The 14,812-nt window shown below is 59.3% G+C and overlaps 1 protein-coding gene across 4 annotated transcripts in view; it reads left to right on the top strand.

Annotated features, from left to right (window-relative positions):
- Nucleotides 1-14,812, top strand: part of SARDH (sarcosine dehydrogenase) — a 71,824-nt gene that overhangs the window by 14,934 nt on the left and 42,078 nt on the right. For all 4 annotated transcript variants that reach the window (XM_078331199.1, XM_002743456.6, XM_078331192.1 and 1 more), the window contains 6 exons: nt 575-679; nt 2,174-2,303; nt 6,383-6,469; nt 6,739-6,829; nt 11,021-11,162; nt 14,399-14,482. In XM_078331199.1, coding sequence (XP_078187325.1) covers nt 575-679; nt 2,174-2,303; nt 6,383-6,469; nt 6,739-6,829; nt 11,021-11,162; nt 14,399-14,482 — 639 coding nt within the window. The remainder of the gene's footprint in view (nt 1-574; nt 680-2,173; nt 2,304-6,382; nt 6,470-6,738; nt 6,830-11,020; nt 11,163-14,398; nt 14,483-14,812) is intronic.

Raw genomic sequence — 14,812 nt, 5'->3', positions numbered from 1 at the left:
CACTCCACTCCCCATGTCTGGAGCCTCTCAGGACCCACCTCTCCACAGGCAGGGAGACCGTCTCCATAGGGCTCCTTCCATACATGAGCGAGCACATCAGTCCCTGCAGAGGGACCTGGGCTGGCTCTGGAGATTCAAGAGGAGGCAGGAAGGGGCACACTGGCTTGCCGAGTTCAGTCTCCCTCACCTCCAATACCAGCTAAGGCGCCCCTCCCCCATCCACTCTGCATCCTCCAGTGTCGGTTGGAGCCTCCCATGCTCTGCTATTGCCTCTGCCCGTTCTCTCATCTTTGTGGGTGATATGTTTTGCTTCCCTCCCTCCCCCTCTCTCTTCCTCCATCCATTCCTTCTTCTTTCTTACTCTTTGACTGTTATTTTATGGGATTTGGGGAAGGACAGGCTTGAATGGCAGTGACCTATTCACTGTGTGCAGCTCGAGACCCCGTGTACACTCAGTCCTCAGGGTCCTACAACAAGGAGGACCATCTTGGGCTGGTGACCCTGGGTAGGGGTTCTGGAACCAAGTCCCCACCGAGCCCTGGCTGATGGCAAGGGCTCTCTCTCTGCCTTCCAGAACATGCCCAACGTCCGTGATCACGATGCCTCTGTCTACCTCCGCCTCCAAGGGGATGCCTTGTCTGTGGGTGGCTATGAGGCCAACCCCATCTTCTGGGAGGAGGTAAGATGCCAGGGCTCTGGGGTAGTGGGAGGGAGTCGGGGCTGCATCTCCATATGGAGTGGTCCTCTTCCAGGAAGCCCACCCTCCTGAAGCCCCTTAGAGGCACACCCGAGAACTGCAGGTCCCCTGGCCCCACCAAGCTCAAAGCCATTTTGCTCTGACCCTGACAGTCCTGGCATGCAGTCAAATCCAGAACCAGGGCACCTGGGGGGCTTTGTCTCAGAACAGCAACAGTGAAGGGCTGCACACTGCGGAGTGATGACCTCAGAAGGGCATAAGAGCACACAAGTCCCGTGTCCTTCAGCAAATGACACTGCCCTCCCGCCAGCTGCTGCAGTGGCAACTCTGCTGGCCTAGGCTGTTCCCCGGGCAGCTTCTGGGGTCAGGGCAGCCCTGCAGCCTCGTTCTATGTGTATATGCATTGAGTCCACACATGGAATGATTAAGTGGCTACTTTGGGTTAAAAACTGCTTTAATTTCTGGAGAAAGAGGGAAACTAAGATAAAAGTCCCTGCTTCTGGATGCCCATATTTTGGTGGGGAGACATACAAGAAACAAACAAATGGCTGGGCGTAGTGGCTCACACCTGTAATCCCAGCACTTTGGGAGGCTGAGGCGGGTGGATCACATCGGATCAGGAGTTCGAGACCAGCCTGCCCAACATGGTGAAATCCCCTGTCTACTAAAAATACAAAAATTAGTCAGATGTGGTGGTGGGTGTCTGTAATCCCAGCTATTTGGGAGGCTAAAGCAGGAGAATCGCTTGAACCCGGGAGGTGGAGATTGCAGTGAGCCAAGCCTGGGCGACAATGTGACTTTGTTTCAAACAAGTAAATAAGGAATGCGATTCTGGAAGGGCACTGAGTAAAACCAGCAGGTTCAGGATCAGCCTGCAGAGACTGGAGCAGAGGGATATCCTTTAGATGGGTGGTCAGGACAGGATTTCTTAGGGAGGGCACGTCCAAGCAGAGCCTTACATTGAGAGACCCAACCAGTGTGCCAGGTCTGGGCGAGGAACTGCCCCAGTGCAGGGTGAAGGCCTTGAGCTCAAACCCAGCTTGCTCTTCCCAAAGAGCTGCAGGAAGGTCTGGGTGGTGGGCCCAATGGTAGAGGCAGGCAGGCCGGCAGGCATGGGCAGGGCTTTGGGGCCTTTGTGAGCCACAGGGGGCCAGAAGAGGCTTGTGAGCAGGGAGGGGCATGGTGGGACCTAGGGGAGTGGGCTGAAGGAGGGTGGGGATGCAGGGTGACCAGCCACAGGCCACTGCAGCCATCAAGGGCTGAGTGGGTGGAGGCTTGGGCTGGGGTGGGGAGGGGGAGTAGACAGGCCTCCCTGATAGGTTGGTGGGTTGGGGAGACAAATTTCGGGGATCTGTGGGTGACTGCCAGCCCCCTAACGCATTGATTCAGCGGAGGCTGGCCTGGCAGCCATCACAAGGCAGGTGTGGCATGGGGGTGCATGCCCTGCTTGGGGACAAAAGAGACATCCCCCTGCAGGTGTCAGACAAGTTTGTCTTCGGCCTCTTTGACCTGGACTGGGAAGTGTTCACCCAGCACATTGAAGGTGCCATCAACCGGGTCCCCGTGCTGGAGCAGACGGGGATCAAGTCCACAGTCTGTGGCCCTGGTAAGTGGGAAGCCTTGGAGCCGGGGTGGGCGTCCGTGGGCCTTTGGGCTGACGACTTTTGGTAGTGATGCCCTGTGAGGCCAGTCTGTGTTGGGCAGGGGACCCAGGGCTGTCCCCGGGCTCTCTCACTGCCTGGTTCCAGCAGCCCTGGGTACCAGGTGTGGCCTTCACTCCTCTCCACGGGCAAGAGGCCTGAGTTTATGGAGGGCAGTCACCTGCCCCCTGTACGCGGCCAGGGCCTCCTCCTGCCTCAAGTGTGGCTCATCCTGGATTTTCTACCTGGGATTCTTCATCCTTAGACTCAATTTGTCCCGGGAACTCTGTGTTTTTGTCTGTAAAATGGGAAAAGTGGGCTGCATCCCAGCACTCTGAGAGGCTGAGCAAGGAATGGAAGCGCTGAGACCTTCCCTGACACGAGGCCCACGCAGCTGTGAGCCCCAGTTCTGCCTCCGGCCCCCACCCCCACTGCTCCCAGAGAGCACTGCCCTGGCCAGGACCCCACACTGCTGGCCTTCCCCGTTCTTGGCCTTGGTGGCCTGCACCCGGAGGCCAGCTCAACAGGGGAAGGCTCTTGCGCCAAGATTCCCCTAACTCTGGCCCTCCTCGCTGGCCCTAGGAGAGCTGAGCTGGAGGATGCAGGAGCAAAAAGGTGGGCTCGGCTCCCAGACACCCCACGTGGGCCACAGTGCAGTCCCGCCCTGCCCTCCTGGCCTGGGGAGCTCGGAATGTTCTGCCCCAGGGTGCGGGTGTAGGGCTGAGGCTGCCAGCCTGGGCCCTGGCAAAGGGGCACTCTCTGGGAAGCAGGAGGGGCTGGAGCTGACCTTGGCACCTGGGCATTTACAGCCGAGGGACTCTGAGCCATACATCCCCGAGTTGAGTGTGGGGCAGCCCAGGAACTACCAGTGAGCCTGGAGTCCCAGTGTTCATGAAGGCATCCATTCCACATTCAGTGGCACCTTGTCTGTGCCGGAGGCAGGCATGCTCGGGCCAGCACCCTCCTTCCGGCAGGGGAGACCCAGGGCGAGTCACTGACCAGAGCCCATGGGTGGGTGCTCTGCAGGAGGCGTGGGGTAGCTGGGTGGCCGTGGCCTGGGGACATAGGCAGGCAGCCAGGAAGAGTTCCAGCCCAGCTGGGCTCTGGAGGTGCTGGGCCCACCGTGGATAAACGATCCGGGCAGGGGAGCACCGGGTGGGCACAGAGCAGGGAGGAGGCTCCTCCACGTCCGGTTCCAGCAGACTCACACCAGTGTTCCCCACTGCTTCCTGATAGGGGAGCTCTGGCCCCACTTCAGGGCTAGGAAAGAGGTTTAGAAAGACATGGGGTTGCCCCCAGGGAAACCGTGTCAGAAGCCTTACTGAAGGCACTGGAGCAGGTGCCCTCTGGAGTAGGTGCGTCTGTGAGGTGGTGACGAACGGAGCACTGACTCGGCAGGATACCCCAGGGACAAGACGGCACAGGGGGTGCAGGGCACAGTCCAGGCCCCAGCAGCTGCAGAGAGTATCTGAGTAGAGGTGGACGGCACCAAGTGGGGACCCTGGGGAATTCCACGGGCCATGCAGGGAGCAGACAAAGGCCCTGGAGATGAGAGAGGAGGGAAGGGCTGTGGCTTGCCGGGGAGTCCAGCCCCCTCTGTCCTGGCACACTCAGCATCTGCTCTGCCCCTGGCAGGGGCTATGTTAATAGATTTGCCTCCTACGGGAGCCTTCGGTGGGAGATGCAGCCCCAGGGAGAAGGGGATGGAGCTCCAGGGACCAGGGCAGTGTGCAGGGTAGGAGCACATGGCTGGGGGCCTGTGACTCACCGCCTCCACCCCGGAGACCCCCCCAGCTTGCATGGGCCTGGCAGCGAGAAACACAGGCCTGAAAGAATCCCAGGGGCACAGACAACCCCAGGCATCTCTCTCTCTCTTCCCCTCTTGTTTTAATTAGTCTGGGGGCCCGTGCTCCCTGTGAAGCCCTGTTGTGGGGAAGATGTACAGGCAAGCCTGTCTTGGGAGGCTCGTGGGAATCAGCATTTCTCCTTGCCAGGCACGGCCAATGGCCTCTGGCCTCCAGAAAAGGGCAGGGAAGTCCCAGGCCCCGTGACTTAGGAGCGCCTCAGAGGGCAGAAGTCTCGTTCCAGGACGGTGGAGCTCACCAAGGTCAGGGTGGGAGCCCCAGGCCTGGCCCCTGGCCATGCTGCCTGGAGCTCCCATGTGTCCTCGGTTGCTCAGCCCGCCTGAGTCATTTGTGAAACATCCAGGAGACCCTGTTCCTGCAGCTGCCCCTCCTCTAGCTCTCATTAGCACCCCCGGCAGATTCTGTGCAAGGTTCTTCAGAGCGTTTTTCCTGCCTGCCCTGGGCTTGGAAATAGTTCCAGCCCTCCCAAAGAGCTCCCTGGACCATCCCCAAACCCAGCCCAGGTTACCTCCTCCACCCCTACTTTTTTTTTTTTTTTTTTTTTTTAAAGAGACAGGGGCTCTCTGTGTAACCCGGGCTGGAGTGCAGTGGTGCGATCTTGGCTCCTGCAGCCTCGACATCCTGGGGTCAAGCCGTCCTCCCTCCTCCACCTCCTGAGTAGCTGGGACCACAGGCTCACACCACCATATCCGGCTACTTTTTTGATTTTTTTTGTAGAGATGCCATCTCACTATGTTGCTCAGGCTGGTCATGAACTCCTGGGCTCCAGAGATCTGTCTGCCTGGGCCTCCCAAAGTACTGGGATGGCAGGTGTGGACCACTGCACCCAGCCCCAGGCTCACTCTTTCTGTCCCACCATCACCTTCTCTGGAGCCTTCCTCGTTTCTCACCCAGAGGGCTGCTCCGGCCTCTGCCCTCTGCCCTGAAAGCCCAGCCCCTCCATGCAGGGCCCTGCCCCTCTAGCCTGCCTCCTCCCCACTGTCCTGCAGTGGCCCTGCTACCTCCTGCCCTCCGAGGAGCCCCACCTCTTCCAGCCAGGTTCTCAGTCCACGCTCCTGGAGTCTCGCTGCCTCCTTAGCTCCGAGGGTGGGGCCCTGATCCCCCTCCTGGGAGCAGCCGGCGCTTGCTCCTGGTCTGCATGCAGAGGGTGACCGTGCAGACCTGGAGCTACCCCCATTTCCTCATTCACAAACTCGGTGCCCTGGAGTCCCTCAGACCCAGTCTAGAATCTAACTCGGGGCAGTGCTGGGGCGGGGCAGCTGGCACCTCAGAGACACGTGGTCCTCAGTTCGTCGTATTTTCTTTACCAGACCATCTCTTTTTTGCTTAAGTATATGCTCCCTCCTTCCGTCACTCCCTAAGGGATGGGACGTGTCCTGCTCAGCATGGCCTCCCAGGGCCAAGCACAGGACAGGCGGGTGATGAATGCGTGTAGGCTGGGGAGCACACAGCCCTGGGAAGGAAGTTCTGCTATCCCAGTTTAATAGACGAGGACACTAAGCCTTGCTCAGAGAGGCAAAGTGACTCGCCCAGCATCACACAGCTTGGAAGGGATGAAGCAGGGTTTGAATCCGGGTCTGCGGCTGAAGAGAGCCAGGGTTCCCCTCCCACTGGGTCTTGGCCTCTATCTGAGGCTCACCGGTGAGCAGGAGATTGGTCTCCTCCCCATAGAACTTGGGATTCTTGGTTGGCTCAACAAACCTGGACCAAGCACCTGCCCTTGTGGGGCTCTGCCCCTGTGCTAGGCCGGGGACCGTGGAGTGAGAAAAACAGTCCCTGCCCTCTTGAGGTCCAGTGGGCAGGAGTGACAGGTCCCTGGCAGGGACACAGAAGGATGCTGGTGCAGGGGAGGGGCTGGGGCTTGCTCTCCAGGGTCAGAGAAGGGCTCCTTGTTGGCAGGACAGTGGCCACAAGACAGAGACGGACCCCACCAGGCAGAACCCGGGCAGGTCGGCGTTGGCTGGTTCTGACAGCATGTGCTGAGAGGCTTGGAGGGCAAGGGCAGGAGCCAGCGGGGAGGCTCCCTCGAGGAAGTGGCGCTGAGCAGGGCCTGGAGGAGGAGAGAGAGGGCTTGGGTGGAGGGGCGCCCGTGGCCCTCTGGCTGATCAATGCTCGCTTAGAAGATCCCACCCCATGAGCGTGTGCACTGCAAGGGATTCAGGCCTCCTTCTCCCTTTCAGAATCCTTCACACCTGACCACAAGCCTCTGATGGGGGAGGCACCTGAGCTTCGAGGGTTCTTCCTGGGCTGTGGCTTCAATAGTGCAGGTGAGTTTGGGCAGCAGCCCACCTGGCCCCCATAAGTCCTTCCATTCCCAGAGCTCTTGGGGAGGCGGGCCCAGGAGCACTGTGGCCCTTGACAGTGGCGGGGACAGGAGAGGCTGGGGAGTCCAGCAGGGAGGGGTGCAGTCTAGTTGGGAGGCATGCAGCACCCCAGGTGTCAGAGCTGGCTTGGGTGTCTGTGCTGTCCATGAAGATGGGGGCACAGGTAGACTGCCGGGGGGCAGACCACAGCCCTGCACTTCTCTTCCTGCCAGGAATGATGCTGGGTGGTGGCTGTGGGCAGGAGCTGGCCCACTGGATCATCCACGGGCGCCCGGAGAAGGACATGCATGGCTATGACATCAGGCAAGCTCCCACTGGGACCTACAGGCAGGGCCCACCACTCAGGAGATGTGGGGCGGGGGAAAAATTGAGGGCCGCTTAGAAAGGAGCCTTCCCTGAAATCCAGGTGGCTTCCTGGAGGAGGCAGCAGTGAGGGAGGAAGGGAGGAAGGCCACCAGCAGAAGGTGGGCAGTGTTGAGGGGTGGCCGGGGGGCAGGTGCCCTTTAGTGCTTCCAGGATCCCTTGTCCCAGGGTCCTGCCTGAGCTCCTGGACAGCTCAGGAGTCATCAGTGGGACTGCATCATCCCACCTCCCAGATGGGGAGACTGAGGCCTGGGGGCAGGAGGGGGCTGGCTGAACTGGGATAATTGTGCTCAGTGTGTGGGCTGTGGCTTGTAGCCAGGCAGCCCAGGCTGTCCGGTTCTGTTGTACACTGACAAAGTGGCCAGGAATGAGACCCACTTCCTTATCTATAATGCAGGGTGATGGGGAGGTGCTGCCATGTTTTGGGAGCAGAGAGTGCATCTGTACTGGTGAGGTACCCGGCATGGGGTCTGCACATGGAAAGGCTAAGTTTTCCCCAGCCGAGGCGTGGACCGGGGTGCTGATGGCCAGAGCCGGTGATGGCAGTGTGTCCTGATGGCCTTCTGCCAGTCAGGGCCATCTCTTGCAGAGCACAGGACAGGGGTGGAGGCGCTCCCCGGCAGGGAGGGAGGCTCCTCCTGTGTCTCATCTCTATGGCAGTGTCCGCTCTGAGCAGCACAGCACGGCCTGTGGCCCAGGCCGCACCCTGTGCATTGTGGGGTGGCTATCGAGGCAGGGCCGCTTGGAGGGAGACCGGCCCCTGGGCCTGTCCAGTCTGCTCTGCTCCCAGCTGCTGCAGGTGGATGGCCACCCTGAGGAGGCCCCAGCTGCTCCTTCAGGCGGCAGGCAGGGTGGGCTCCCGAGGGAGAGGGGCTGAGCAGCTCAGGGTGCCCCCTCGTCCTTCCCTGGCCTGATGAGGCCATTATGCCCACTGTGGGGAAAATATCTGACCTTGTGGAGACAGACAATGACACTGAGGTCCTCCAGCTGCCACCCCTGCATGGTGCCTAGCGCAGTGAGGCCTCCTCTGGCTGACTCGGAGCCCATGGGGGCTGGGCCTGCACTCTCCCAAGAGAGGAATGTTCCGGAATAGATAAAGCTCCAAAGGAATAAGGAAGGGCCATGTCAGGCCCTTCCTGCTACAAACAGCGAAATGGAAGTGACTTGCCTGAAGGCCCCTGGCTTTTGGACCAGAGCCAGTTAGGGACCCAGCTCCCGCCCCAGGCAGGACAGTCCTTGTGCCCTGGCCTCTCTTGGGGACTCCAGCTCTGGAACCTGACCAGCCAGGATCCCACCCAGTGGCATTTTGTGGCATCTCTGTGCCTCTGTGTTCTCGGCTGCAAAATGGGGCTGCCCAGCCTGCCCAGCTCCTGACTGGAGCCTAGTCCCATACTCAGCAGGCAGGATGTTTGCTCATGGGTTGACAGAGGCCCTGAGGCGGCCCCTGGCAAGCTGGGGACAGGCCTGGGCCTTCCCAGGTCAGCCATCCTCCTTCCATCACTGTGACTCTGGCAGGAGCATGCAGTGGGCTGCTCTGGGGCTGGAAGCCAAGGGCACAGGTGGGGAGCCCCTGAGAGCTGGGGTACGGCAGGAGGAGCACCCACCCTGTTGGCCCCAGACCCCTGTCAAGCCACCTGGGTGATGGCACCCAGGACACACCTCAGCCCAGCTGTCACTGACATGGGGCTCCCGAATCCCTTCAGTGTGCCAGTGTGGATACCACCGCCCGAGGGACCAGCTGCCGGCCCCCAGAAGTTTAGCTCTAATGCGATGCTCTTCCCCCTGTGCCCAGGGACAGAGACAAGACACAGACCCCGAAGGAGAGAGACAGAGCCAGGAGAGGAGGGAGGTGCCTGAGACAGTCGTTGAAAGACCCAGAAAAGAAAGTGAACAGAGAGCACTGGCCCCAGAATGGAGCTTCCCCCACCCAGAGACTCCTAGTTGCTTCCTGCAGGCCAGAGAACACACCTATGATGTCTTTCATCTTACCCTTCCATGGGAGATGCACACAGTGAGGCCAGGCAGCCAGAGCCCTCCCTGGGTCTGGGGTGCATCTAGACTCCAGGCTTTGAGTGAGGGTCCCAGGGCTGGCTCGGCACCAGGCAGCTTCTAGGCCGTGGCAGCTGCTCTGCAGGTGACTCCCTGTGAAATCAGATGAAAGGCTGTCACCTCAGCCCCATATCTGTCAGCTGCATGGCCTGTGGTCAGTCCCTCCTGTTCTCTGAGCCTCAGTTTCCCCATCTGGAAAATGGGAGCAATGTCCCACCCTCTCAGAGTGCACTTGAGTCTCATGTGTGTGGACGCTTGGCCCAATACCCAACAAAGGCAGAGCCAGAGCCGGAGCCAGAGTGCAGCCTGGGCTGTTTCTTCAGAGAAATTCCTTAGGGTCTGCGTGAGCCAGGGAAGAGCTGTTTTTCTCTTTTTTCCTCTTTTTGTTGAGATGGAGTGTTGCTCTTTTTGCCCAGGCTGGAGTGCAGTGGCGTGATATCGGCTCACTGCAACCTCTGTCTCCTGGGTTTAAGTGATTCTTCTGTCTCTGCCTCTTGGATAGCTGAGATTACAGGTGCCCGCAACCACACCCAGCTAATTTTTGTATTTTTAGTAGAGACAGGGTTTCATCATATTGGTCAGGCTGGTCTCGAACTCCTGACCTCAGGTGATCTGCCTGCCTCAGCCTCCCAAAGTGCTGGGATTACAGGCATGAGCCACCATGCCTGGCCTAAGAGTTGCTCTTTATTTAAGTGAAGAGTGTAGCCTGGGCCAGCCTGGTCCCTCTGGCCACTGGCTCACAGGCAGAATTGGCAGCTGGGCTTCTGCAATTCGCCGCTCCTGCCCACCCGACATGCACCTGACTGCTGCCCCCAGGAATCCTCCCACACCCTCACAGGCTCCATCACTCCCTCCTTCAGCTCCTGGTCAGCGTAGCATAGCGCAGGTGTAGGCCAGCTCTGCCGTGGCCTCATTTGTGACTGGGAACACGTGAGATACTTCTGACCCTCGGTTTTCTCTCACATGAAAGAGTTAAACTTGGGTCCCATGCAGGAGGCAGCTCTGGGGACAGACAAGGAGGGATTTCCTCCTGTAGCAGCACTCCGCTGTGGGCCTGCACCAGAGCAGGTGCGGTGAGCAACAGCAGTTATTAATGATAATATCGTGAATAAAAATCCACATGTCTACCTCTGCTCCCTGCCCATCCAGATCAGAAATTCCTGCTTGCTAGAATTCTGTGCAGACTAAGAATCAGTTAGCCCTGACCTGTGTCACTAAGGACAGAAACGCCTCTGATGTGGCTGCTGAGGCACGTAGTGGGTGCTGAGTGAGGTTCCAGCAGGTGGAGCGTGAGGGGGAGGCGGGGCGCTGGGCGAGCCAGGTGCTGAGAGGGAGGAGTGTGCGTGGGAGGCGGCCGCAGGGCCCCCACGCCGCTGGGCCCAGGTCTAACTCTGGCCAGCAGCTCTGCGCTATCTGACTGGGGAGACCAGGGAACAAGCCATGCGGCATTGGCCGTGCTGCCCACCCAGAGGTAGCAGAGGCCTAGGCCATAGGTGCAGCCACAGAGCTTTGTAGCGCCATGAGAAATAGCGTGGGGATCACCAGGCTGGCTGGACACCACCCCGGGCTGCGGTGGCCGCCTACTGTGTTCCCAGCCTTGAAGGAACAAACCCAAAACTCTCGTTCTGATGCATTGCGAGGCTAAACTTTAAACACCCTTCCCATAGACCCTTCCCAGAGCATTCTGGGGATCCAAGCCCGCCCATCCCCAGGGCTGCCCCCTCCCTAGGCATGCAGGGGGTGCCAGGACTCCCCAGCACTGGAACCTGGGCAGCAGACGGCAATGTGTGGAGAGTGAGGCCAGAGCCCCGTGCCCCGTGGCGGGTGAGAGCCTGGCTGGGCCTTCTGTCGGCAATGCTGACTCCCCGAGGGCCACCGGGTGGTGGGGTGGCTCCTAGGGAGAAAGCTGAGCTCATCTAGTTGTGGGGCAAATGGAGAGTCAGGGGCCCGCTCAATGCTGAGCCACAAAAGGGCCTCTGGTGGAGGGAAGCGGGGTCCAGGCTTGTCCAGGGCAGCCCTTCCCTGATGGGCCATCCTCAAAGCAGAGACCTGTCACCCCCTCTCCCCCGACATCTGCGGCAGGCGCTTCCATCACTCGCTCACGAACCACCCCCGCTGGATCCGAGAGCGCAGCCACGAGTCCTACGCCAAGAACTACTCTGTGGTCTTCCCCCACGATGAGCCACTGGCTGGGCGAAACATGAGGAGAGACCCACTGCATGAGGTAACACCCCCGAAGCTGCTGTGACTTATCCCAGGGCAGGCGGTGAGGCTCTGGGAAGTCCACAGGGCACGGGGGTGGGGGGGAGGTGGGGAACAGAAATGCAAGGCGTACCCCAGCCACAGGTCAGGCAAGGTGGCGAGGCATCTTTTGGTCCCCAGGTAGTAATCTGGCACCCCAAGTGTTGGGCTCAGAGCTCAGGGCTCAGGGCCGGGACATTAGGGAATAAAGTGTGAATGGCTCCCTGCCCTAGGGGAGCTTCTGTTCTAGTGGAGGGCAGGAACATGCACCCAGGAATCGCCCTCCACCCCCCAACAACCTTTGCTGCAGCGCCAACAGGGTAGGGGTGCTGGGGATGGGGGCTTGGTGGGTGTGTGCAGGCAGCCACGTCTTGGGGAGCAGCCAGATCATGGCGTGCCCAGGAGAGGGGCTGCGGCTCATAGAGCCTGCTGTGGAGGCTCCTGCAACATGGGGAGCTTCTACTCACCCCTTCAGTGAAACCCAGCGCCAGGTGCCCTTTTTCAGGTCTGCCCCTGTGCCCTCCCCTGCATCCCCAAAGACCCAGGAGCTCCTTGCCTGCATTCCCAGCCCCTGTCTCCTTTCCTTCCCCCGCTTCCTGGCCATCTTGTGCTGGACACTTTGCTTTCTGGGAACAGGGGCTATGTCCTAGGCACTCTGGATCCTGAGCAATGAGGTGCTTGGGGGGTGTGTGAACAGATGGCTGGGCAGGGATGGCAAGAGGGCAGGCCCAGGGAGCAGGTGGCATTGAAACTGGAGAAGGGGCCCCCTCACCTGAGACTCCAGTGCCCTTAGAGAGACCCGATATTAGCCGCACCTCCCGGGAGAGGCTTAGAGACAGGAGTGGTCGGAGAGCTGGCTCCCAGGCTACCCTGGGCCTCTGGCCGGGCCTGGTGGGCTAGCTATGATCTCAGGCCACACATGGCCCTGGGGGCTCCGAGCATTCCCCCAGGCCTGTAGTCACCCCCTTGCCAGTCCTGACAGCTCAGAAGCCTCCCCGGGAGAACGCGGGGTTTGCTCCCCTTGCAGTCAGCTCAGATGTGTTCCTCAGAACTGAGCAGCTCTGCTGAAGAGATTTGGCAAGGTCTGAAGCGCGCCGCTGCCCCGCAGGGAAACCTCGTTCACCCACGCCTGCCGCGGCTCCCTACCGCACTAGCCGCCTTCTCCTGCACTTCACAGCCACTGACGTTTGCTTTCTTTCTTTCCTTTATGAAGAGGGGAGCTTGCCCTCTTTAATGGGCCCTTGAGATGGACACTCTCCCTCCTCAGAAAAGTGGCCCATGGCATGTCCCTGTTGTTCACAGAGGGGTGGGTGGATTCTGTGCCCTCAATTGCTGCCCCTCGGAATCCCAGACGTGCAGGGAGGACAGGCCATGTCATTGATGAATGCTGTGGCCTTGGGGTGCCTCATCCTTCTCGGGCTCTAGGGGGTGGAGGGGAGGGCAGGTGTGGCTGCGACAGGCCCTTGGCTGCCCACCCAGAACCAGGTGCAGCCCCTGAGGCCCTCTCAGTCCTGGGCTTGGGGCCTCCTTCCCATCTGGTGGGGTGGCCCCTGGGTAGGTCCTTCCAAACCTGAGAGTAATGATTCCTTTTTTCTTTTTCCCAAACCACATTTATTTTTACAGAAAGCTCCCACTCTGTTTCTCTGGTGTGTGCATTACATTCGTTGTTGTGATTAAGTAGGCAGATCTTAAAATGAGCCATTTTAACCACTTTCAACTGCACAGTTTAGCGGCATTAAGGGCATTTGCAGCGCTGCGCAGCCATTCCAAACACCCAGTTCCAGAACATTCTCACCACCCCACGGGAATCACTGGCCCAGCCATTGGCCCTTCCTCATCCCCCCACCGCCCCACTAGCCCTGGCAACCTCGAAGCTGCTCTCCATCTCTACAGATTTGCCTGTTCAGGTCGCTTCAAACACAGGGAATCACCCAATACGTGCCGTTTTGTGTCTGGCTTCATTCCTGTAGCATGTTTTCAAGGTTCATGCATGTCATAAAATGTGTCCAAATTTCATTCCTTTTTATGGCTGAAGAATATTCCACAGTGTAGGCAGACCACACGTTTGTAGATCCGCTCATCAGCTGAGGGCTGTGGGTTCTCTCCCCCGTTGGGTGGTTGTGGACGGAACGCTAAGAACACATGAACACAATTTGTTTGCAACCTGCTCTCTTTCTCCTGTGGAAACGCAGGGGTGGAATTGCTGGGTCGTATGGTGCGTCTGTCTGCTAGGGCAGCCACAGGAAAAGGCCACAGGTGGGGAGGCTTACACGGACCTTTTTTTCTCACACTTCTGGAGACTGGGAGGTCCAAGATCAAGATGTCAGCTGATGGGTTCCTGGAGAGGGTTCTCCTGGCTTGTAGGCGGCCACCTTCTCACTGACCTCCTGCAGCAGGGAGAGGGCTTGGTGTCACCTCCTCCTTCTATCAGGTCCTCAGTCCTATGGGATTAAGACCCACCTGATGACCTCACTTAACCTTAACCTGAAGATCCCATCTCCAAATGTAGTCACGTTGGGGTTAAGGGCTTTAACTTACAAATTTAGGGGTAATGTGATTCAGTCCGTAGCAGGTGGTAATTCTACAGATGGGGGTTCTCAGAGCAAGGGCAGACCAGGGCAGGTGGTATTCTATAGATGAGGGTTCTCGGGGCCCGGGCAGGTGGGGCAGGTGGTAATTCTATAGATGAGGGTTCTTGGGGCAAGGGCAGAACAGAGCAGGTGGTAATTCTATAGATGAGGGTTCTCAGGGTGAGGACAGATGGGGCAGATGGTAATTCTACAGATGTAGGTTCTCTTGGTGAGGGCAGATAGGGATAGGTGATAATTCTATAGATGGGATTCCTGGGGCAAAGGCAGATTGGGGCAGGTGGTAACTCTGTAGATGGGGTTTTTCCAATGAGGGAAGATCGGGGCAGTTGGCAGATGATAATTCTGTGGATGGGGATTCTCATGGTAAGGGCAGATCGGGGCAGGTGGTAATTCCATAGATGGGCTCTCAGGGCAAAGGCAGATCTGGGCAGCTGGTAACTCTATAGATGGGGGTTTTCAGGGTAAGGCAGTGGGGGTAGCTGTGAACACTGGGCTGGGGGCCTGGTTCCAAGAGTTGGAGCCTCCTAGCTCTCTGTGCCCTTGGGTGAAAGTGGCGGATGTGGCACTCTGCCCCCTGCAGGGTTATCGGGCTGCGTGTGACGGGTGATCATTCCCCACTCCTGCGCAGGAACTCCTCGGACAAGGCTGCGTATTTCAGGAGCGGCACGGCTGGGAGCGACCGGGATGGTTTCATCCTGGAGGCCCAGCTCCGGTGAGTAGCACCTGCAGGACTGTGCTGCTGGGAGGCCCTGCCCCGTCAACCCCCTGGCCCCTCCATGTGCCCTGCCTCCCCAGGGGTTCCGCTGTTGTGATCAGGCCCAGGGAACCAGGTTAGTTCTTTTGCACACTCGAAGCGGAGCCCACCGACCTGCCTCCAAGGCTTGGTGCTTCCTTTATGAGGTTCACACAGGCCCAACTCCCCATCCGCCTCGGCCAGGCCTTCCATGGCCCAAGTGGGAAGGGCTGTGGGCAGAGCAGAAGGGGTGTCCCGTGGTGGGGAGACTGAAAGAAGACTCCTCCAGGTTGCAGGAGGAATGGAGCA

Source organism: Callithrix jacchus, chromosome 1 (genome assembly GCF_049354715.1).
Source record: "Callithrix jacchus isolate 240 chromosome 1, calJac240_pri, whole genome shotgun sequence".
NCBI lineage: Eukaryota > Metazoa > Chordata > Mammalia > Primates > Cebidae > Callithrix > Callithrix jacchus.
The sequence above is the reverse complement of the archived record's forward strand: the minus strand, read 5'-3'. Positions and strand labels throughout refer to the sequence as shown.